At 39.8% G+C, this 25,276-nt stretch overlaps 2 protein-coding genes and 2 non-coding genes across 4 annotated transcripts; 1 reads left to right on the plus strand and 3 right to left on the minus strand.

Annotated features, from left to right (window-relative positions):
* Positions 1-1,196: 1,196 nt before the first annotated feature.
* Positions 1,197-8,203, minus strand: tubd1 (tubulin, delta 1). Its single transcript, XM_037678054.1, has 8 exons — positions 7,985-8,203; positions 7,454-7,601; positions 7,142-7,358; positions 6,272-6,503; positions 2,399-2,563; positions 2,142-2,270; positions 1,805-1,988; positions 1,197-1,319 (listed from the first exon to the last, which is right to left on the minus strand). Exons 1-8 carry the CDS (start codon positions 8,133-8,135, stop codon positions 1,211-1,213), a joined length of 1,335 nt encoding a protein of 444 aa, XP_037533982.1. The 5' UTR covers positions 8,136-8,203; the 3' UTR covers positions 1,197-1,210.
* A 446-nt stretch (positions 8,204-8,649) lies between these two features.
* Positions 8,650-8,722, minus strand: trnav-cac. The gene has a single exon. It is a non-coding gene; the product is annotated as a tRNA-Val (tRNA).
* A 365-nt stretch (positions 8,723-9,087) lies between these two features.
* trnav-cac lies at positions 9,088-9,160 on the minus strand. The gene has a single exon. It is a non-coding gene; the product is annotated as a tRNA-Val (tRNA).
* Positions 9,161-9,493: 333 nt separating this feature from the next.
* On the plus strand, positions 9,494-24,467 carry rps6kb1b (ribosomal protein S6 kinase b, polypeptide 1b). The gene is made up of 15 exons (XM_037678056.1): positions 9,494-9,674; positions 11,713-11,756; positions 11,847-11,967; positions 12,080-12,148; positions 13,762-13,909; positions 15,714-15,771; positions 16,106-16,206; positions 16,309-16,399; positions 16,539-16,629; positions 16,735-16,842; positions 19,409-19,471; positions 20,301-20,378; positions 20,946-21,053; positions 21,292-21,404; positions 23,203-24,467. The coding sequence occupies exons 1-15, from the start codon at positions 9,606-9,608 to the stop codon at positions 23,429-23,431; spliced, it is 1,491 nt and encodes a 496-aa protein (XP_037533984.1). The 5' UTR covers positions 9,494-9,605; the 3' UTR covers positions 23,432-24,467.
* Positions 24,468-25,276: the final 809 nt, after the last annotated feature.

A 25,276-nucleotide genomic window follows, 5' to 3' on the forward strand; every position in this document is an offset into this window, starting at 1 on the left:
TGCAAATACTGGTCTGTGTGGGTGGGTTTGCGGTACACCTCAGTTTGCAAATGTCCTCTATCCGAGACTGAGACCTCACAGTCCAAGAAAGCCAACCTGTCATTTTTTACATCTTCTCGTGTGAACTTGATGTATTTATCCACAGAGTTGATGTGGTCAGTAAAATGTTGGACTTCCTGAGATTTGATTTTAACCCAGGTGTCGTCAACATACCTGAACCAATGACTTGGTGGTGTCCCTGAAAAGGACGTCAAGGCTCTCTTTTCTACCTCCTCCATGTACAGGTTGGCAACAATAGGAGAAACTGGAGACCCCATAGCACACCCATGTTTCTGCCTATAATATTGCTCCCCATATGTGAAGTAGGTTGACTGCAGTGGATATCCTAACTGGGCCTTCCAGAGTAATATTGTGTATGTTGTTCAGTGTCAGGAGGGTGATCTTACATCGGGGAAACTAAACAGCCACTGGCCAAAAGGATGGCCCAGCACAGAAGATCAACATCATCAGGCCAGGACTCTGCAGTCTACACTCATCTCCAGGCCAGCGGTCACTCTTTCAGGGATGAAGATGTTCACATCCTGGACAGAGAGGAACGATGGTTTGAGAGAGGAGTAAAGGAGGCCATCTTTGTGAAATCGTCCATCGTTAAACAGGGGTGGAGGCCTCCGGGTTCAACTGTCCCCCTCTTACAATGCTGTGATTGCTAGTATCACTCAGCCCTCTGTGGATAGTAAACAGCCATCAGTGTTCTAATGATCCATTGTTAGGCTGATGGTCCTTCTTGAGCATGTGATCAGCTGGTTTTGGTTGTCAGCAGCAAACTGGTTGATCCACCCTGAGAAGGTGCTATTTAAGAGACTGATCTGAATACAGCACCTCAGACTGAGGAAGTCTCTCGGATGAAAGACGAAACGTTTCTACATTTTTATTTTTATTTTTAATGTCCAGAGGACCAGATTTAACTTTTTTAGATTTTTCTACCTGGATTATTGAGCATGCATTAAGATAAAAGCTTTACATTACTCCATTATAATTTAATAACAAATTTAAGCTGAATCAAGTCCTGCTGCTACTTCTGTCAAACTCGATATAAAAAAATACAAAATCTTATTAAAGGAAACGTTTTATTTACAAGTTAAGAAAAATAAATTATATTCCATATAAACATTTTGTTCAAATCAAGTCCATGGCTGTGGTTGTTCCAGTTCTAGTGCTGCAGGTGACTGTAGCTGGAGATGATCTGCTCCAGAGCTGTAAAACTGTCCAGGAAGTCCTCCTCCGAGACGCCAAAGGTAACGTACCGATGCACATATGCTCTGAAAGACCAACGAAAACATTTAATCCCAGTAAGCTAAAGAGCTGATTCTTTTATAATCAGCTACAGAGTTCACACATGAAGTTCAAATTATGATTGCAGAGAACAACACTTCCTGCTTTTAACAATATTTGCTTACAATTAGACCCTGATCTAATCAAAAAGCAAAAATGACAATATGGGCTTGTTTCCAACTTGGGATTGTGGACAATCTTTTATATTAGGGTTTATTTTATTTTATTTACATAAGACTCCTAGGCACATATATTACACGTTATACGATCGTTTTCTTCCTGCAAGAGTAATACGACTCTAACTTTCCTTTTGTTCAATTTATGCTGCCCCTGGCCATTCTTCTCTTCTTTCCATTGCTATGCTCAATTGTGTTGTTGTTATTCTATGATGTTGCAAATAAAATTTTGTGGGAAAAAAACAAAAAAACACGTCCTGTTTTATTGAGAAACGCTTCCCGTTTCACCGACTCACCTGGAAGCGAACATGTTCCACGCTTTCCTCACCACGTCATCCAAAGGTGTGAGCAGAGCCTGACTGTTCGTAACCAGCGTAGCAGACTTCTCGTACTTGTTGAAGGGAACTGGGCATTTCCACGAGCTGAAAGCTTCTTGTGATGGGAGCCAGGACGTGTAGATGGCTGGATCTTCAAAACCTCCTATGAAGAGCAAAATTCACAATTAGACGTTTTTATATTACAGCTGCATTATTTCGTTTTCAAAATAAATTTATATCTTTCACTGCATCGTAGATTTATTATTATGAAACGTAATTTCACACAGTGCTGTTTAACTTAAGCACGTTTCCCGACCCGTCTCTGCACCGTACACATCCTTCCCTCTCAGTATGAGCAGATTGGCCAGTGAGGTGTTGAAACCGCCTCGGGTGAGACTCCTGACCCGCGCCGAGGCTGCAGGTGCGCGCACCTGCCAGTCCACACCTGACAACAGATTTTAAACTCTTCAAACCCCTCAATGATCTTTTTTTTTTATTATTAAACTGATAAAACAAGAGTTAACTGGCACTGACGTGGAACAAAAGATCCTCAAACCAGTTGGCGGACTTTACCTGCTTCCATCTTGGAGTTGGAGATGAGCATCTGCCGCAGGTGTTTGAGGAGCGCCGGCCAGCTGAACGTGCTGAAGGCGATGGAGGAGGTGGGCATGTGAGGGACGGTGCACACGCCGAGCAGCTTGTACTCGGGGTGGCAGGCGAGGGCGCTCACCAGCTCACCTGACAGACAACACACAGAGTTTTGACGACGAATCGGCTCGCAAGGTGGAGCAGGTTGAGTAAATTCACCGCCGGTACATTTCTCCTCATCGTACACTGTTAATGTCAAATTCTGGTGCACATATTTATAAAAGCCCTGAATGGAAAGCACGTGCACAAAGGTTTAGGGTTTTGTTGAAGCGTCCCAACATGTCTTGTTTAAACTTTGTCTCTTTTTCACTGATGTTTAATTCAGCTCTTTAAAGTTTACAGGAATCCTCGACTGCAGATCCCAACTCTCTTTTCACTTTCACCTTAATCCTGTTTTCCATGAGGTGAAAACGAGTTCCCCCCAAATATACAGGTAACGTCCCCATTTCTAATGTTCCTGATGGTTTTAGTTATTCCAGAATCAGCGGCAGCATAAAAGCCCCACAGCATGATACAGCCACCGCCGTGCTTATTCTGTGAACGCTCATGAAACATTCACACTATTGTGGTCCATTTTTCTTCCATACTTTCTCGTTCCACAATTTTTGTGCCATTTCAACAAATCGTATCAAAACGTTTATCAGCACTGTAGTGGACTAGGCCCATGTCAGAAACTAAGTCTAAGGTCAAAAATCTTGACCTTAAGAACCTTGTGGGACAGGGACTGTCATTTCATTGATTTGAACTCAGAAATACAGGTTCACCCATCCTGAGACTTTCTTTCTTGAAGATTCAAGTGAAAAGAACACTCTCTTTTTATTATCATTACTATTTTTCAAATGTTGATAATCAAAGTGTCTTAGTTCAAACCATTTTAGATGTGGCAGTGAACTAATCAATTTTATTAACTGTGTAATGATTTTTATTCTCATGTCAAAGCTGTAACAGAGTAATTATGCCTTTTCTGATTTCTGCTTTTGAATGAGCAAGTGTAAGTTGGTCCAAGGTTGGAGTCAAACGCAAAACAAGTTGTTATGTTAAAACTGTCATGTTTTTAGAATCCTCTCAGACGTAATATAGAGGTTTTTGGCACCTGTTTCTGAAACGCGCCAAAACAAAACTCTCTCTGTCTGTGAGAACATTTCTGATCTTTCCATAACAATTCTTGTTTTTCTTCTAACCTCTTACGTCACAAAACACACCCCGTCTGGTCGGTTCTGACCAATGGTAATACTCCCAAAAGTGAACCGGAAACAGCTCTTTAAAATGTCAGTACTTCCTGGTCTACTCGGTTCTGTTGAAGTTCTGCTAGGAAGTTCTGATGGAGTGCTGTTGGAGTTCTGCTGGATACACAGTCCAATAGTTCTGTTGAGGCTCTGCTCGGATGCTGTTTCTGCGCAGTTCTGCTGGAACAGCCCAGTTCTGTGAGAGACGGGATGATCCTGACATGACAACAAGCTCTTCCGAGTTCCATGGGAATATAACACCTTTCACTCGCCACTACTTCTGACGAGCTACAGCCATACTAAGGAGACGCTGGACAGGTAGCGTTAACGGAACACCATATCTGCTGATTATCATCAGAAAGGTAATGGGTCAAGTTTCCTACCAAGCGTACCGAGGCGAGCTGGGTTTCTGATGGAGAGTGTCGATTCTGGTGAACACTTACTTCCCCTCACACACCCTCTTACTCCCTCTTAACTTCTTTCATCTTTAAACTTTTCTCTCAAGTAGAAATTCTTCCAGATATTTTAGAAATGTCTGTGTAAAATGCTCACCCACATCCATGTGGGTAAAAGATCATAATTGTACAGTTTTCATAAATGTCTGTGGTGAAGCAACGGAAAAATCATGGCCGTATGATTTTTCCTGATTGATTGCTTATGTTGTTATTTTCATAATTTGCCAAATTAATGTAAATGTTTGATGTTAAACTTTGATTCTGTAAATAAATGACCGCATTCATTTTGATGGGTCAAACGTAAATGACGTCTCACGTTTGCATTTCCTTAAATTCAATGCACGTTTTATTCAGTCCAGAAAAATGAGGAATCCGTGTTAAATGATGAATATATCTGAGCATCTGTTCATCTACAGCTCTTTCAGGACAATCCTGCTATGACTTTTCATATTGGTGCAACTTCAGCTTTTTGAAATATTTAACCTTTTCTGCCATTTTTTTTCTCATAGAAAATGAATTGAGCTCATTTTAACATCCTTCAGCTCTTTAAATCTGTTTACAACTTTTACTGCTCCTTTCATATTTTGTTCTGCTTCAGCTTCTTTCAGCTTCCTTCTGTAAATTCAAACTTTTTTCAGCTGATTTGGGCTCCTCTCTGATTCTTTCTGCTAACTACAACGTTTTTGTGCTTCTTCTAACTTCTTTCTGCTCATTTCAACTAGTTATGTTCATTTCAGCTTGTTTCTGCAAGTTTCAGCTTTTTCCATTATTTCATCTACTATTTAGTTGATTTTATGCTTATTTTCAGCTAATTCCACATTTTTAACTCATTTCAACATTTCTCAGCCTATCCATCCATCCACCCATCACTGTGTGAGAGGTGGGGTGCACCCCTAGGTGTGAGTGAGAGAGTAAATGGTTTTTTGTCTCGTTTGTCTCCGTGTGTCCCTGTGATGGACTGGAGACATGTCCAAATGTGCTCTCTCCACTTTCTTCTGCTCATTTCAACTTTTCACAGATAATTTACACTTTTTTTGTGCTCAGTTCTGCTTCTTTCAACCTAACAGGGCAAACATGTTCCATTTTGTTCCCGATACTCTAAACTTTTTTGTTTTTTACCTTTTCCGCTACCTTTAGCATTTTTTTTTTGTAAATTTTAGCTGTTTTCATATAACTTCAAGTTTTGTGTGGTAATTTCCCACTACTTTCTGTGGTAATTAAGTTCTTATGCTAATTTCAGCTTTTTTTCTGCTGGTTTCAGTTTTTCTGCTATTTCAGCTACTATTTAGCTGTTTTTTTACGCAAATTTTAGCTTTTTCAGCTAATTCTACATTTTTTTTAGCTCATTTCAACACTTTCCAATTCCTTCTGGTAACTTAAGCTTCTTTTTGCCTTTTCAGCTACTTTTAAGCTTTTTTTTTTTTTTTTTTACAAATTCAAGCCGTTTTTAGCTAATTTTCTAATTTCTCTGCTCATTTAAACCTGATTCAGCAAAATATGTGTTCTTTCTGATTTTGTCTGCAAATTTAGGCTTGTTCTTATATTTCAGCTACATTTCAGCATGTTTTTAGATAATTTCAGCTGTTTTTCAGCAAGTTCTTGTGGAATAAGCATTCACACTGCTCTAGTTATTATTATTGGTCACCTAGAGGCAAACAAATGTCAGACAAACAGCTCATTCATTGTTTCTTCTACAGGATTAGTACAACACTTTGTGAGGAACACTGATGTCTAATTATGAAAGTTCAGCAAACATTAGCTTTGCCTCTTCTTCACCTTCTTAGTCCTCCTGGGCTTTCACCCATTAAGCTTTATTTGATTGAGTTCAGCATTTGGTACCGGATAAAACTACAAAAACCAGAAGCAGATACAATCACAAACTGTTGAAATAATAATATTAGGTAATTGTTCCAACAACTTCCACTAATATAGTAAAATTGGAAACAATTACCATGAGCAAAAATACAATATTCATAAACTGAGAGCATGTGTAAAACTTGTCTTATTCAGCAGGGGTTTTATTCATGCTTTTGTAGACTTGTTGCTGCTGATCAACATCTGTGGGACATTTATTAAAGTCATGTGGTGGTGTTTGTGTCTGCCTGCGTCATCCTCACCAAGAGGATTTTGTCCATAGGCTCCGTGGGAGTGCGGTGCGAGCGCCGGCTGCAGGACGCTGCCCAGCTGGTGAGCAATAACCCTGTTGATGTCACTGAAGGAGATCTGTTTGATGTTCAGCAGCTGACTGCAGATCTGGTGCACGATGTCGTTCTCGTGCACCAGAATGGCGTCTGAAAGCTGGTAGAGGTGCGCCAGCGTCAGCACCGAGTTATAGTTCTGCACAATCACCTGAAAGAACGAGATAAAGGGAAAAATAAAAGCTCATAATAAAAGTAGTAAAATTCTCATTCTAAATAAAGGCCTGGCGTTCTTTGAAATAATCTGCGTTTGGTTCCACATTTCAAGCGAAGGTTCTGGACTAAGATTATCGTTTGTGGAGAAATGTAGCCGTTTTGATCAAAACTTAAAAACACCACTACGTGCAATTTCATTTATTTTGATCCCCCCCCCGCCCCCAATTTTCCTGTGATGGACTTGCAACCTGTCCAGGATGTCCCCCACCTCTCACACAGTGACTGCTGGAAATGTGCACCAGTGATCCCCACAACCTGAGAAGAAGTGGGTAAAGACAATGGATGGATGATTTCAATTTGTTTTCAACTATGCAGAAATATACAGAAAATATGTGTCCTGTGTAGTCGCACGCAATTTTTTTACGAGGTATGGTGCGATCAGCTAGTGCTCAGAGTATAAACTGTGGATGACGCTCAGCTGCTACCAAGCCAAATTTTAGCTCAATATCTGTAAACCTGACCAAGTCGCAGCCATTTTTGTGTTTGGTAAAGTTGTTCATCTGTGTGGCCATCTGAGATTTGAACCGACTCCACAAGTTCATCAGGCAGGCGATAAAAAGTGAGTGTACATACCTCTCCCGCCCCGTACGGCCAGGTGAGGTGGTTGAGGATGAAGGACGCTGGGTACATGTCTCGGAGACACTGAGTGACAAAGGTACCAACTCCTGACCCTGTTCCCCCTGCAACACTCATGAGGGGCATGAAACCTGCCAGCATGTCACAGCGCTCCACCTCCCGCCTCACCAGCTGCTCCACCACGTCCCTGTGACGGGGACCGAGGACGTGATACCTGGTTGGGTGCAGTCGGAACATTATCAGCATGTTTTAGAAGTCACACATGAAGCTGGAACAATAAGTTACAGCGGTGGTGGGTTCGTCTCTTACCCATTAGCCCAGTTGTTTCCAGAGCCCTGTTTTTGGCTAAAGTGGGAAGTTTCTCCGTACCTCCACCTGCCACTCTTGGCAGCCTTGATCACGCTCTGGTTCACGACTTTGGGCTCCATATCAACCAGTACCGCCCTGGCCTCAAAGCCTGAAACACATTTTTCATTCATTCAACCTTTATTTAGACAGGTGGATCCCATTGAGCCTCGAGGACTCATTTACAAGAGAGACCTGGTTTCAACAAAGAATGATGACAACAACAGACAGACAGATATAAAAAGGCAAACAGATTTTTATTTTTTACAAATAAGATGGCTAAAAAAAGTAACAAAAAACAGCTGGATTATAAGGCCAATATAGAAAACTAAAAACAGGAACATGTCTGCAACAGACTCTTAGAGAGGAAGAGCTGCAGATCTTTTTACAAGATATTAAATAACATAACATAAAAGGACATATAAATCCCAGGAATTAAAGCTTATACTTATACTACTTATAATATAAGTATACGGTATGACAGGATAGTCCTACCTCCCTGGGCGGTTCGGCGGAAGAAGCGGTCCCAGCTGCTCGAGCTGTACGCTTTCCTCTGTCCCTCCTGAACATCGCTCCAAATGATGTCGAACAGCTCCGGACCCACCTGGTTACCGCACTGACCCAGCTGCAGTGTCACTACTGACATTTACAAGCTGGTCCCGAACCTTCTGTACCACTTGCTCCTTTCTTCTTCTTCTTTAAAACACTGTTGTTTTAACTAATTGTGTAAATAAAGTTTTGTTTAAAAAAAAATCTTCTTCTTCTTGTGAAGTTTGTTTTTGGCGGATGCAGAAAAACTGAAGGTGTACATTACCGCCACCTACTGGTTATGAAGTGTAGTTCGTCATTGACTCAACTGTGTGAATGCATTTTATTTCAGTTCAGTTTTACTTTTATAGCAGATTATTTCGTTGCAGATGTAACTGACCAGCAGCTATTTTCTCTGGATTTTTATTTTTTTAGATGAAAGTTAGATTAGATATAGTTTATGCATGTATAAATTGTGTTTTCCATTACTCAGTTGCGTTTAAAAAAAATCTAATTATAATTTGTATAGATTAAGTTTCGGAATGCTTTTGCAAAGTGTTTGTTATATTTAACTTTTCTTTAATCCGTCCACACTCTATACTCGTAAATATCTCTTGTCAATAACAAAATAATGTTTCCGCCCGGTTTCGAACCGGGGACCTTTCGCGTGTGAGGCGAACGTGATAACCACTACACTACGGAAACCTTGCTCCTGACGATGTACCTTCTTTACATGTGTCAGATTACCACCACCTACTGGTAATGGAGTGTAATTTGTCATTGATTTTTTTGCAAATGATCATGTACTCCGTCGTAGACCAGCAACTATTTTCTTTAGAATTTTTTTAGGTGAAAGTTAGATTAGATATAGTTTATATAAAAAGTTTATGTATGCATAAACTGTGTTTTCTATTACTCAGTTGCGTTAAAAAAAATCTAATTATAATTTGTTTAGATTGGGTTCCCGATTGCTTTTGTAAAGTGTTTGTTATATTTAAATTTTCTTTAATGCGACCACACTCTATACTCATAAATATACTCATAAATATCTCTTGTCAACAACAAAATAATGTTTCCGCCCGGTTTCGAACCGGGGACCTTTCGCGTGTGAGGCGAACGTGATAACCACTACACTACGGAAACCTTGAGAATGAAAACGCATCCACTAAACATAAAAGATGTATCTTTACATGTGTCGTGACAACGTCGTTACTATTTTTTTTTTTTGTTTGATAAAATCAGCTTCAAAAGTTTTAATCTTACACAAAGCAAAAAGCCTTTGAATAAAGTAAATAATGACATCATTTGCTATCATTCTCATATAATTTTAGTAGCTGTATTATCGACTGTTGTGTGCTTTTGTTTATTAATTTGTTAATGTTTTGAGTGTGTGTGGGGTGCGTTTATTTATGACTGGCTCTGTACTATAATGAGACAATGACAAGTTCCCGCCCCTTTGTTGTGAGCCTCGCACTGCGCATGCTCGGTGTAGTAGCCGGTTATGGTGGCAGTGTATGTTTGTCCATGAGGTGGGGGACGCCTGCTATTCCTGCGTTCTGTCACAGAGCGATTCGAGCGGCTCGCTGCCATGGCTGGAGTGTTCGACATTGACTTGGACCAGCCGGAGGAAATCGTCTCCGACGATGAGATCGAGGAGGTACTTTTACGGAAGCTGTCACGGAAGAGAAACTCGTTGACACGCGCACTTAGCTGTTAGCCTGTTAGCCTGGCAGCTCCCACTGCAGGCCCTGCTCCAGCCTGCAGCCAGAGCTGTCGGGCCTTTTCACAAACCCAGGCTGCTGCGATTAACCTGACAGCGAATGTGACGTGATTACTACTTGTTCTTTGATTATTTGAAACTCGGGTTAATATTTTTGCATTCTCGACGCTCACTTTTGAAACCCTTCGCTGTCATGTTGGAGTTGTGGACCTTACTTGGCCGAAGGTGCTGCAGTAAATGCGGCTCCGTGTGCAACAGTTTATTTTGGCAAGATGTGGCAGAGTGGGACTGAGTGGGACTGAGTGGGCTGCCTGTCCCTTTGCTGCTGTGCACACACACACACACACACCGACAACAAATCACCAAGTCAAAGCTGCAGTACATCTGCAAAACATAAATATTTAGTGTTAATGCACCGTTTATGCAAATATATAAAAATAATTGTAGTTGAATTGAATGCAAATGCGTTTTATATGCATGCAGCCATAATTTTAAGTGGTTATATATATATATATATATATATATATATATATATATATATATATATATATATATATACAGCCAAGTTCTTACCTGTTGCGTACTGTGTTCTTACAAAGCATCTACCAGAATGTTAAAGAGTATTACCAGGTTCTTACAGTGTTTGCACATGTACTTACAGGTAAGGTACCACTTATATACCAATTACTGGATACAACATGGTTATATAGGATCAAAGGATACGTACCAGTTACTTACAGAGTATGAAACAAGTATGTACCAAATTCTTACTGAGTATTTAACGGGTTCCTACCAGTTATTTAACTATTAATTGGCTACTTACTGGGTTCTTAAGGGTTATGTATACTGGGCAATAAAGGGGTACCAGGTGCTTACGTGTACCGGAAGTAACTGGACCACCACACACCATGACTTGACTGCACCATGTACCTATAAAATAGGAGACCAGGATGGTGTGTGAGGGAACTTGTTACCTGGTACAGTACTTATAAACATTTATCTTGGTAAGTGCATCTATAATTCAATAGCCATATAAAATATTTCATTCAAGTTCTATTTTACGTCTGATGAAATTCAATTTCTACTTCCCAAATTTGCTCTTGCTGTTTTTTATGATGGACACAGATAAGTCTATGGTTAGATATATATATTTTTTAGCATCATTATGCTTTTATACCATGACATTCCTCGCACCACAGCAGCTTGTGTATTTGTAACACGTTTGTACTGTATGATAATTAATCCAGACATCCATAATATTAATGCTGCGGGATTGACTTAAAGCAATGTTTTTATGTTTGGTCAGATTAAAACCAGCATAAACTAAGGCACTTTGGCATCCTTGCATAAAATATTAACATGTCAAACATAATTTTTCTGATGATTCAGACTCGTTGCATTTCTTGAAGTGATGCTTTCCACACACTGCACATCTTGCCCGTGTTTTACATCAAGATCATGTTGTGATGAAAAACCTGTAAGGTGCTGCAGCTTTGCTCATTTATTTATTTATTTAAAAGGACGGTGCACATTGATAAATCTTTCTGCGTTACACAGATTATAAATGCACTGGAATTAGCTGACTAGCTCAATTTAATGTGTTGTCAGACTTTGAAAATGCACAGTATTATGGGATATCATGAAATGGCTCTCAGAGGGTGTGTTTTGAATGACACTCAGCTACTACCACTTTAACCTTTAGCTCAATATTTGTGAACTAGCTGAGTTATATCAATTGTTTTTGTAGGCTCATATTGGTTTGTTATGGCAGCCGACTTGAATTGGGTTGACTTAAAAATATTCACTTGTAAATGTAATAATGTTAAGTTTCTTCAAGTATGGCCTGTGGTTCATGAGATAATTTTTAATAACAGACACTAAAACATAATTGTCTCCCTTTGCCTTTTGATGCCAGGCAAGAAGAAATAACACAACCATCAATTTAACGTTTGTATTTGTGATCCGTTTTCTTCAGGCTCAGATTGGTGACATCATGGAGCAGTGCACTGGATTCGACTTGTAAGTGTTTCAACGTGCCTTGCTTCCTTTGAACCTTTCATATACAAAGTATTTATACAAAAGAGCTGGTGTAAACGTATCCTTCTGCAGCAACATGGAGGGCTGTGAGAAGATTGAGATCTCAGAGGATAACGTGAATCAGGGGACAGAGAACATTCGCCCGGAGTGCTTCGAGCTGTTGCGGGTCCTCGGGAAAGGTGGTTACGGGAAGGTATGAATCATATTTAACACACGGGTGGAATTATTTTGCCCCCATAACACCGTTGACCCGTTACCGTTCAGATTATTTAAAACGTCAGTCTTTTTTTTTCCTCGCTCTGCAGGTTTTTCAAGTTCGTAAAGTCGTCGGAGCTACAGCGGGCAAAATATTTGCCATGAAAGTTTTGAAAAAGGTATTTACGTTCATGTACAATATAAGTGTGGCGTACCCTGCTCTGTTTTTTGAATTTACATGTTTTACTTGAACACGTTGCATGTTTGTGAGCTCTGAGGGCTTTCTTTCTGCAAAGACTGGCTGCCTCTGACGTGTGGGGCAAGATTTGACTGTTAGTTGGTAGATTGCCATCTGCACTGCTCAGCTGCAGCCTCGGCTCTGCTCGAGCCCATTAGGTCCTGCTCGACGTTTTGAAGCTGCCTTGGCCCAGTTGCTCAGCATGAACCCAGTGACACATTAATGACCAGCCAGAATTCACTTCTTTGTTTTAGCTGTGAAGCACTTTGGCCTTGAGGTGTAAATGAAGAACATTTGAAAAAACAGAATTACATTTGAAAAAATGGAATTACTTTTGAAAAAATGGAATTACATTAAACCAAACCGGAAATGGCCGGAATCACATTTGAAAAAACGGAATTACATTTGAAACAGAATTACGTTTAAAAAAAAAAACGGAATCACATTTGAAAAAATGGAATCATTCAAAAATTATATAATTTTCGTTTTTTCTAATGTAATTTCGTTTATTTTTTTATATATATATATATATATATATATTTCAAATGTTGTTCATTTACACCAAGTGCTAAACTTGTGGCAGAAAACAAGTTTTTCAGCTGAGGAAGTAAATACCGATGTCTCCTGCAGTTTAACGAGGTTCAGAGCTGTCATCAGGTTGGTGTGCTCCGATTTTAGACATTACCCAACTTGATTCTGGTTTAAACTTCAATTATCAAACTTTTCCTATCCTTAGATTGAGTTGCACTTTTAATACTTGTTTTGTTTAAACTGGTATTCATGCACAAATATATAAATGTTTTTACGTTTTATTATTGATTCAGAACAAACTGAAATAAATAAATGTTTCTGCTGTTTCCAACACTTAAATGTTTAAACAATAAATGTATAACAGATGGTTGAAAATTACCTTTTAGCTTTTGTAATTTTCGTCTTTATAGCCTTTCAGTGCTGAATAGATGATTATAAAATTGTCTTCTTTCTTTTCATGGCTTGTTAATCGACTTGATAGAAGGGAACTTTCTCTGCTCTGTGTGTTTATTTGCGTGAGGAGGAGAACGGGGTTCTCCAAGTCGAGAGAACAATCAGATAAACTAGAAGAACATTGCTACAACTCTTTAGCTCGTTGTCGTACCTTCAGACGTTGAATGCTGACACGACGTTACTGCTGACTAAAATATGAACGGCACAAGAAGAGATGGCGTTAAAGCATGAAGAACAAACAACGAGCTTGCAGTCAGTCTGGACTCATTTTGATGCATTTATCACTGCATGTTCAAAGTTTAGTATTTGGATTGTTATCGTGATTTATTCAAAGGAATATTTACAACTCTCACAATATAACGTGAAATATTCAGTAACAGCTTGAACCGCCTTTTTGTTTATGTTATAAATTTAAAATTGAAATAAAAAAAGTCATTCCTCAGTTTAGGTGAAGCAGCTGACTCAGGAACTGTAACAGAGCCCCGCCCCCCAAATAATTGAACAATCAGCTTGTGTTTTCCCTTTAACCAACGTTTGTTTTGAATTATTCCTCTTGGCTGCTGGCGTCAGGCTATGATTGTACGCAATGCTAAGGACACAGCTCACACCAAGGCAGAGAGGAACATTCTGGAGGAAGTGAAGCATCCCTTCATCGTCGATCTCATCTACGCCTTCCAGACAGGAGGGAAGCTGTACCTCATCCTGGAGTACCTCAGTGGTCAGTACAGTCATGACAACATACAGTATGCGCCGCACGTACGCTGATGTTTCCCTTATTTCACTGTGTTAACACTTTGGGCTTACTACAAAACAAATCTCAATCTCCCCCAGAAAATAACTGTTCTAAGGTTGTTTGCTCCTTAAGCCTGTTCAGAAGCATGATGATGCCATATGGTTTATGTTTACATAATTAAACGAAGGAAAACTTTGCTATCAGCATTCTGCCATTTGTGTGTGGCTCTTTAGTCTGAGCCTTGAAGAGACGGGCGCTGAAACGAATTGTTATAGAACACAAGGAGCTACACAAGTTTGAACTTCTCTTAAATCCTCATTAGACCAGTGTTTCTAGAAGTGGGTTCCGCAGACCCCCTGGGGTCCACAAGCCAGTGCTCAGGGGTCTGAAAAAAAAATATATATATATATTATATATAGTAGCATATAGATGTTTAACAAACTATTAAAATACTCCAAAATGCACACATTTACTTTATTCAACATTTTCTGTGGGAGGACCCCCCCCCACACACACACACACACACACACACACACACAAACTACTTGTATTCCAGCATTGATCAGTTTACAGTGTAAGACCTGTCCTTGGTCTGATTACTGCTGTGATGATTCTGTTCAGGTTCATTTAAATAGCAGTGCTTCCCCTAGATAACTTGCCATGGCGGGGCGCTCATCTTGTCCGTGATTTTTGTCCGGGGGGTGGGTGCACGGACAGAGACATGTCCTAAGCTGCTTAAACCAACATTTTTGGGGTGGGGGGACACAGAGACAGCCGTGTGCTGTTTGCACAGTTTTACAGTTTTGGAGCAGGGTGTGTGAGAGGAGAGAGACAGAGACACATCTGAGCCGTGCGCTGTTTGTACCGATCAGTTTTTGAGTGGCAGGGGTGCGTTCAGCGTGAGGGAAGAGGCTGCCTTTAGCTTTTTTAGCTAGCACACCTGCATTGCGAGCCGCTAGTTTAGCGTTACGTCAGTGCCGACAGGTGGTTTGGGGGGGGGGGGGGGTGTTAGTAGACGGGGCGCTCAGTTCTGTTGACAGGGCGGGGCGCCCCGCTTGTATAATGGTAGGGGAAACACTGAATAGTTTTTCTGTAATAATTTGAAGAAGTATCACTATATTTATGTTCATTATGTGAATAGGTAAAGTTTTAAAGTGGATTTCGATTCTGTTAATTTTCTCAAAACTCTAATCTTTGGAAGTTTTTTGTTAATTAATTGTGTCTTTAATGAAAAATACCTCATGTTTTAAAGTATACAAATTGTATTAACACTATTAAAAAACAGGTCTTAAGTATTTGTTACACAAATATTTCCATTGCATTAAAAAGACAAAGTGACGAAAAGTATTCAATAAACATGAGGGTTATGAGGGGGTCCCTGAACCCAAAAGGTTTGAGGACCCCTGCATTAGACAATAGGTTCAAAAACATACAGTTAGTCTTATTTAAAAAAAAAAAATAGTTAGGGAGAACATTAAAATGATTTTTGTTTATTTTCCACTGCTACAGATGTGTAATGAAGTGTGTGCAGTTTATTGTAAAATATGTGTTTACAGTTTGGGGGTCAGAATTTGTTCAGAATTGTAGATTAAAAACAAAATGTCTCAGAAACGTGTTTTCTCATCTCAGTGTGTGCCACCTTTGTTTGTAACTCATAATGTTTACAAAAAACAAAGGTTAAATCAGGTCATCTGGAAAGAAACTGTCCCGATGACCTGATTTAACCTTTGTTTTTTGTATTTATTGACGTGGACGACTGAGCTTACAAACCTAATGTTTCTCTGTGCAGGAGGAGAGCTGTTCATGCAGCTGGAGAGAGAAGGGATCTTCATGGAGGACACAGCCTGGTGAGCATGCTTGGATTCATATTGAGCTGATCTTTTAGAAGAGGTGACATCATGGCTGTTTGGCTCATGTGACAAGAAGGCACTTCAGGAAATAACTGTTTGTTAATAAGTAATGTCCAGATCCCAGGACGTCCAGTCCACAGAGACGCCCTGGTAAACGAGTTAATGAATAAAAAATATTTTGCAGGTTAACATTGTTATTTTTCATCATATAACAATTAGCTGTAAAATAAATTAATGTGATAAACAGACCACAAACCTGGCTTGAAGTCATATTGGTGTGATACTGGCTTTGTTTTTTTTTTTAACTGTTCATATTTATTCCTTTATGTAGTTTTTACCTAGCAGAGATCTCCATGGCTCTGGGTCATCTGCACCAAAAAGGCATCATCTACAGAGACCTCAAGCCTGAGAACATTATGCTCAACAGCCAAGGTGGGTCCACGCAGCTCCAGTGATGCCTTTATGTGAATAAAATGACACTTGGCTGCATCAGTTTATAGTTTTTTTTACTTAAATCTGTGTTTTGTCTTCCAGGTCATGTAAAACTGACTGACTTTGGTCTGTGTAAAGAATCCATTCATGATGGGACAGTTACACACACTTTCTGTGGAACTATTGAATACATGTACGGGCCCTTTCCTTTCTCATCCCTGTACCTATGATGTAGTCGCACTTTTGTGTTTCTCTTGTTTTTTCCTCACTGATAGTTTTTGTTTTTTATTGTTACTATGTTCATAAGATTGGTGGGGTTGCTTTGTTTGCAGGGCTCCAGAGATCTTGATGAGAAGTGGGCACAACAGAGCTGTGGACTGGTGGAGTCTGGGCGCTCTGATGTATGACATGCTCACAGGAGCGGTCAGTAAAAAACAACTTGAGTAACTTTTATTAATGGGCTGGTATTAAGTAGAATCATATTTTAGGGTGTTTGAGTCACCCCTCGTTTGTCTTCTCTGATTGTAGCCACCTTTCACCGGTGAGAACCGTAAAAAGACCATTGACAAGATCTTGAAGTGCAAACTCAGCCTGCCGCCCTACCTCACACAAGAAGCCAGAGATCTCCTCAAACGGGTATTTAAAGTTTGGTTTTCAGGACTCAGTCACTTGGAATGAACAAGTGGAGTCGATTTCAGTTCTTTACATATCAAGTCGTTTTATGAAAACATTAAAAGAAAATACTGTCACACAATTGAGAAGAAGACAAAAACACAGTTCACAAGACAGAAAAAGACCCAACACGATATACAATTTCACTGTGAAAAAATCTCACAATATGCACAAATGAATCAATTTTCATTACAAACTTTAATCAACTTAGATTTCAAATCTTTGTTAACGATTTACTAACATTTAACTTGTTACAGAGTTGATTCCATTATTTTACTACCAGAACAAAGAACAAAATGATAGTGATATTTGGGAGGGGGAGGCTAATGCTATTATTACTGATGAAATGGCTTTTGAGCTTCCTCCACCCCCAAGAATCGACGTAAACAGCTACTTGTAAACCTGTTTTAACATTTGAAGTCTTGAAACAGTCTTTCTAACGTGCGTTCACATTTTCTATCCTCCACTATTCATCATAAAGTTATCAAGTGTGTTACATAAATATAAATTAAAGAAACACCCTTCCCTGTTCATTGTTTAAACAGTCACATATGGTGATGGTCTGATTAGTATTGACAGCAGCAGTGTTTTTTGTTTTTCTTTGCAGATAAGTAAAGATTTCAGACTAACAATACATTTCATTGAGGATGACAAAGATAAAGTTACTAACACTGATATATTTTACCGCTACATTATATTTGTTGTTCTGGATAAAGTTTTACAAGGCATTAACCTCTGCTAGCTTATCTAAATGTTAGCTTGTTAACTTGAGAGGCACGTAGCTAACGACAAGCAGGTTGGAGGATTGAAGAGAATTTATTGATTTTTTTCAATTATATTATTTTACAGATCAGTTACAATAAACTTACCAGGCTCTGTTTAGCCAAATACTCTACACAGTATTGCTCCCTGCTTCATCTGTGCTGAAAGTGAAAGTTAGAGCGGCCTAACTTGAAAGTAATCTGCATGCGCCCTCTGCTGGATAATTGTACAATTACGTTTTTTTGCATGTAAGGACATGGCTTGTTCCCTGTGCTTATATCGTCGCATAATGTGCCAATTATCACCCGATATGTCCACAAACGCCTATATCGGCCTAAGTTATCGGCCCTACTGATGTATCGGTCAGGCTCTATTAGCAAACACAAAAATGACTATAACTTGGTCATTTATACAAATATTGGGCTAAAATTTGACGTGGTAGTAGCTAAAAATAAATAAAGAAAGTAAACAACAACACTTTAAATTAGTTTTTATTTTTTAAAATGACTACTGATCATTTATTCATATCAAACTATTTTCTAATCATGATCAGTTTTTTCCTTCTGTTCTTACTGCTCTTTTTTTATGTCTTTTCCAAAGCTAAAGTAGTTTGACATCTGCAAACATTATAGTTTTTATTGTAGTAATTACAGTAAAAAAAATGTATTTAAATAAAATAACAAGTGAAGACCTAGCCTTCTTTGAACGAATGCATGTTGTCCTCCTTAAAAACTTTTTTTCTAAAGTTGCTCAGCTGTGGTGGCCATCTTGAATAAGGTTGACTAAAAAAGTAAATCAGTTCTAGATGTGCATTCAGTGATTATTTTGAGAATTTAATTAAAATCTATGCAATAGCTCACATGTGTCCAAAGTGTGGTCCGAGGGCCATTTGCGGCCCTTGGAGTGATTTTGTGCGGTCCACAACTGCAGTTTACGAATGTTATCATTTTGGTTTAAGAGGTCGATGCAGACTTTCTGCAAATTAGTTGGTAATCCTTTTTTATATAAAGTTTAGGTTTAACAGCAAAACTGATGTAAAACTTTTCACAAGGAGCAATATTAAACAAAATACAAACCTTTGACTAATATTTTTATTTTCACTTCATGGTACAAGGCACCAAAAACCTTCACTGATTTCTACATAAAGGAGACTTTTGGATAAAGATTCGTAAAACTTGACTAAATATTACAGTTAATAAAATAATAAAGAGGGAAAGTGGACCTTTTTAAATGAATATAACGTGGTGTCATCTACATACGAGTTGATCAGCTTTATCAAACCTATGAATCTTGTAGAGATTGACAGCTGGATGATTTTTCAGAACTTCGATCAGCCTTTTGGGTCGTCCATGGTCCAAAAGGCTGATTGACCCCCTTTTAAAAGGACTCTTACTCAAATTACACTTTTTAATTTACACTTTTAATGTTTTGGATCCCTAACAATTTTAAACTCTTTCTCCACCAAAATTATTAAATTTTTGTCCTTTCTCTAAAATATTGTTCACGTTGAGTTAAATTCACATTTTTGTGGCTCACAAGTCCTTTCATCTTTATAGTTTTGGGCCTCGTATGAAAGCGTTTGGACACCCCTGCGAGTAGCTCATGAGCTATGTTGCTGCGACAAGTGAACACACACACACAGACAAAACATTTATTGGCAACCTTTTGGAGACAGTCAATAATATCTTGGGTCCTAGTATTGAACTTTGTGGAACACCACAGATTAATTTTCTACAGTGCGATTCAATGGTTCTTGCATATTTTTCAGTTGCTAAAGAGAAATGCCTCATCACGGCTGGGAGCAGGACCAGGAGATGCTGCAGAAGTGCAGGTGAGAAAAAGAAGACTAGAAAATAGGAAATTAAACATCAACTCTTTCACTAAGCAGTGCAGTCTAAATATCAGATACCAATGTTTAAGTTCTGAAATATTTCTGGACAAGTTGTAGTATCACAAAAAAATATTCTCAAAATGGCGGACGCTCGGTGTGTTTTGAGCTCTTTAGCGTAGCATTTTTCACACAAAGCTTTCAATAAATATCGGTAAACAAGTTCTCAGCTTCTTTTTGCAGAGAAAAACAACTTTTTACACAAAGGCACGGGTTTCAACTGTGAATTTTTGAGCTTTGACAAGAGGGAGGTTTTTTTCCCGAGGTCAGCCTGTTAGCTTAGCTCGTAGCTTAGCTTCTCAGCTTAGCTGCTTTCAACAATCCAAAAACGCGATTTTGGATTGTTGAAACAGATTTTAAAGAGAAAGGGAGGGATCAGTGAAGAACACCGGCGTTGAGCCTTTTGTCATCCAGTGTCTTCAGTAGAAAGAGAGACATGAAGAAACGATAAAGACAATAAATTAAAATGAGGTGGATATTTTTAATTTATCATGCGATTAATTGATTTATTATTTATCGTGACAGGCCTACATACTGAATAGGAGTTGTAAATGTTTGCAGCTGATTATTTAGATGTGTCTTTTTGGCTCCAGAGCACAAATACATTCAGACACTTGTTTGGGGCTGATGTTTGCTCAAGTGTAAGTCGAGCTTGGACAGTGAAACACTTTAAAAACTCAAGAGTTAAGGCAGAGTTGGTACTAGAAACCTTTCCACCAAAGTAATTGATGCTGAAATGCGTGCGTCTAATTCTGGTTTTGGTGTTCGATAGGCTCATCCTTTCTTTCGACACATCAACTGGGAAGATTTGCTGGCTCGGAAAGTGGAGCCCCCCTTCAAGCCCATCCTGGTGAGTGTAACTGTTGGATAAATAAATATCCTGTTTTTATCTACTTACAAAAAAGGAGCCACTCAAAGAGAGAAGATTTTTAAGGACGGTTACTTGCAAGGGCAGATCGGTCTCGAAACAGACTTCCACAGATGTACAAAGCTGCATCTTAGGGTCTCGTCAGTGAGAATCTGCACCGGACAGTGAGGCAGGAAGTGTTTTTAAGCTCATCAGCATGGTGACCTCGCCTCTTAGACTCGGAGACGTCGGGTGCCTGCAGGCTTTTCTCACAGAGAACTCTGGCCTCACACACAGTAACTTTAACTCAGCAGTGATAAACATCCATAAACCTTTACCTAAATTCCCCTGGCTATAACCAAGAGCGTACTTTAAGGCGTTCTGAATAACACCTGTAATCTTGTAGGACAGAAATTTGAGAAATGTTTTTAAAAACAATGCTACGGTAAGTCATGCAGCTCACGTTTCAAGAAAGGATCCGGATCTTCTCCCATTTCTCCCGACAGCTGAAACTTTATCTCATGTTGTTGTAACTCGTCCCCGTGTGTTTCTTGTCTTGTGTGTTCGCAGCAATCGGCGGACGATGTGAGCCAGTTTGACTCGAAGTTCACGAGTCAGACGCCAGTGGACAGCCCCGACGATTCCACCCTCAGCGAGAGTGCAAATCAAGTCTTTCTGGTACCAGTTTAGACCCCAACTTCTGCTTTCCTAATGTGACAGTTTCCACCAATTCACTTTACAGGTTTTGCAGTAAAAATAAATAAATGTCACTTTAATGTTTAATGTCAATCCTTGTCAGTGTCAGTGAGGGTCGTTGGTTCTCAGGCGTCGTATTCAGTATTGATTTCGTCAGATCTGTGCTCAGTTAGTGAAAGATGACTTTGTAAGACAGTGCATTGTATCTTTTTATTTTTAGGGCTTTACGTACGTTGCTCCGTCAGTCCTGGATAACATCAAAGAGAAGTTCTCATTCGAGCCCAAAATCCGCTCGCCCCGGAGGATCATGGACAGCCCAAGAACACTTCTGAGGTGCGTTTGTTCATCTGCAGCAACTTTCTCTTAAACACGACAAACTTCATTAGAGATTGACGTTTTAAACAAAAACACTTTTTTAAATTTGTCAGAAGGTTTTATATATATTTGAACTCAGACCACTGTCCCGGTCCTCTGCTGAACTACCACTCCAAACATAAAACCTAATGGCAGTAATTCTTCTCACTACACAGCCTTGGTTTTTACTCATGAGAGAATAATTAATAGTGTCAGCGCAATAACAAACTATTTAAAGCAGGGAAAGCCGTCGTAACGAATGCTAATGGCTCAGCAGCCACGTTATGATTTTGGACACGGTATTTGGCAGCACGACGGCTCAGTGGTTAGCACTGTTGCCTCACAGCAAGAAGGCCCTGGGTTCAATCCCCGGTTGGACCTGGGGTCTTTCTGTGTGGAGTTTGCATGTTCTTCTCGTGCTTGCGTGGGTTTTCTCTGGGTACTCCAGTTTCCTCCCATAGACCAAAAACATGCATGTTAGGCTGACTTCAGGCCCAGGCCTCCCTTGCAAAAGAGATCTGTGATCTCAATGTGGTTTGTCTGATTAAATACACAATAAATAAATAATAGTAAAGTACATATACTCGACAGTAAAGCTGATCTCATCACTCACTTTAGTGGCCACTTTATTATCCTCTCAAAATAAACTTTGATAACAGAAAGAGTCTTGTGTGCTTAAAGTTTGTTTTTTTTTCTTTTTTTGGTGAATAAATGTTGACAAACACCATCTGTAAAAGTAACTTAAGATGCCACCACCAGGTGCCATGTACTGTATTTTCCACCATACATGTCGCTGCGCACTATAAGTCACATTAGTCCAAATACGTCTAATAAAGTGGAAAAATCCATAAATACGTCGCTTCGCTTCCGTATAAGTCGCATCTATTATGCGTCACCGCTGACAACCTGGAAATGTGGTCCGGTGTTGTGCCAAAAATCGATTGGCTGCCAAATGGTGGCTGCTGGGGTGTGCATGGGAGGACTTTAACAAGAATTCAACAAGATTAACACTTAAAAATAATTATTTGTTTGCACGACTTTATAGTAAAGGTGTGTCTCGGTCTAACTTTTCCTTAATAAATGCACTTTAACGATCAAATCAGCTGCATTTCAAAAGTATTCGCTGCCTCTGTGCTCCGGGAGCACACAGACGGAGGAAAAAAGGAAGGAACGCTGCGCATTTCTTCAAAATTTAACAAGATAAGCTCCTAAAACAATTATCCGTTTTCTCGACATTACAGCAAAGATGTGTCTCGGTTGAACTTTTACTTATTAAATGAGCTTCAATGGTCCAATTAGCTGCATTTTGCCGGGGTGGTGCAGCAAAATGAAGCTGATTTGACATTTACTCCAGGCGAGCTGGACGAACGTGGCAGGCTATGGCAAGCCGATTGTGTCATTAATAGCCACTTTTACCTATTACATGACACAACAACATGCCATACAGCTTGAGTGCCATCTAGCGGCTGAAACTGGTAGTGTTCAATATTTTCAGTCAGAATGAATGAAAACAGTCATCTCAGCCAAAAATTGGTTCATAAATATGGAAAAAATCCATAAATACGTCGCTTCAGCGTTTAAGTCGCAGGGCATGCAAACTATGCAAATAAACATGACTTATAGGGTGAAAAATACGGTATATAAAAAAGGCAGCTGCATAAATTCACTCGTTAAACTCGACTGTCCAGGCCTAATCTGGACGCTGCCACAGATCTGTATCAAACTGACTCATAAAAACCCTGTTCCTTTGATCATATTCTCTCCTTTGTCCTCGCAGCCCAGGCTGGGCCCGTAGCCCTCTCATCCCCGGCTTAGGACCAAGTGTCCTCACGTCTCCTCAGGAGCAGGCCATGGACGTGTCCTCAGTGGAGCAGATGGACATCACGAGCAGCTCCGAGGCCTCAGCACCTCTCCCTATCCGACAGCCAGCCGGGATCAACCAGATGAAGCAGCAAGCCTACCCAGTCGTGGCCAAACGGCCTGAGCATCTACGTATGAACCTATGACCCCCACACTTTTTAAACAGGAAGCAAAGAAATCGGTATGGATTCTCAAGACAATGAAAATCCAAACATCGCACACTACATGTCCCGTCACAGGCTGGAGTTTGTGCGTGCGTCTGGCACTGCGGCATGCTTCAGTTAAGTGCTCGAGGTGGCGTCGTCTCACAGCTTCTCCTCGGACACTTCAGGTCTGTCGGCCTCTGACTTCTCATGTTTCAAGACATTAAAGGAAACAAATCAGAGGCGATTATTTATCATGTGGTAAGCTTTGAACTGAAACTCAGTCAGTTCTGTGTACTATAAGATGTCCAAAGTGCTTTGGGATGTTTCAGTGAGCGCCACTGAAAGGAATGAAATGGAAAGATGGTGAAATCCTTCCTGGCTACAAATGAATCGGTGAATTGGGATTGAGACGAGCGGTCAGGCTCTGTCATTGATTGGTACAGCTCTGTCCTACAGAGATGTTGCATTAAATGTGATGCATCTGGTGAGTTGGAGAGCCTGAATTAAATAAGAAAATGAGTTTGTCTTTGTCCTTTTCTTCCACCGGTGGTGTTGTGACTGACTTGTTTGATCCTTTGGGTGCACCTCACTCTGAGCTGCATCTGTCGACGTCTCCTTCAGTCAAAATTCATCTTATTGCACCGTCAAGCGTTAAAACATTCAGCTGAGCCTCTGCTCATTTTAACTGATTTGCCTCATCTGGCTGGACTTCAGTTCAGGACCTCAGGAGTGGATTCATGTCTGATGGTTGATCTGGTCACGGTCTGCAGCTGGAGGGGGGTTAGGAGGTCAATGCTTGAAAGACTTGGAGCAGCAGTCGCAGCCTCCTGGATGCTCTCCTCTGCAGGAATCACCACGGAGAGCAAACTTGCATGACAGATTTGGCCGATTGTTGCGGATTCTCTTCCTGACACAGCCCGGACTTGAACCGGCATCCTCAGGACTACACGACCGTGGCACTGACCACAGAGTTACCGCAGCCTCCATCAGCCTCAACTTGTTTATGAAACTAATTTTCAAACTCATGAAATGCAAAGTTATAAATAAAACGTTTAAAAGAACTATTGTGATGTTGTTTGTGTATAATAAACGAGACCTAAATGATGTTCCAGAATAATCACACCATCTTTTACTTTAAACAACTTTATTACAGTCATCGTAAACAAAACGTGTGCAAATTAAAAAATAACTGAATAAAAGCAGATTTTCAGCCGTCGTTTACCTCCACCAGTCTAACTACCATTACGTTTGTCTAAATAAACCAAATTCAAACGGTTCTGGTGTAAATGTCAGGATGCAGTCTCAGCAGCACGAAGAACATCCGTGTTTTAAAAGTAGAACAAGATCGTTCCAAATTGTTACACAAGATAAAATAATTTAATAATTATGTGGTTGATTTTATAAGAAGCAACATAAGAATTAAACCTCTAAATCCACTTTCCATATCTGCAGTGTGTGTATGTATATATAAATACAAATATTTAAAACAGTACAGATAAATTTAGTCCAGGTATCTTGATAATCGGTATTTGCAGCTGTGATTTCTTCCTCAGTGGTCCACGCAATTCAGATCCTTTAAAAGGCGTTCTGTGGAAAAGTTATGAATGAGCAACAAGTAGTTCTGTAAAGTTAAATCCTGACTGGCCTGATGAGCTAATGGCTAGTCGGAGAGGAATTAAGACTAAAGTGGAATGCTGCCGCCTTAAAACTCCAATCTCAATTTTGTACTTGTTCTTTTGAACATTATATACCTTCATATTTAGTTTACATCACTGCGTCTGTAAATCTAAAAAAAAAAACAGCTGTGTATTTCAAATCAAAACTTCATAAAGAATACAAGACAAA

The sequence above is a fragment of the Nematolebias whitei genome, chromosome 6 (assembly GCF_014905685.2).
Source record: "Nematolebias whitei isolate Nwh7 chromosome 6, NemWhi1, whole genome shotgun sequence".
NCBI lineage: Eukaryota > Metazoa > Chordata > Actinopteri > Cyprinodontiformes > Rivulidae > Nematolebias > Nematolebias whitei.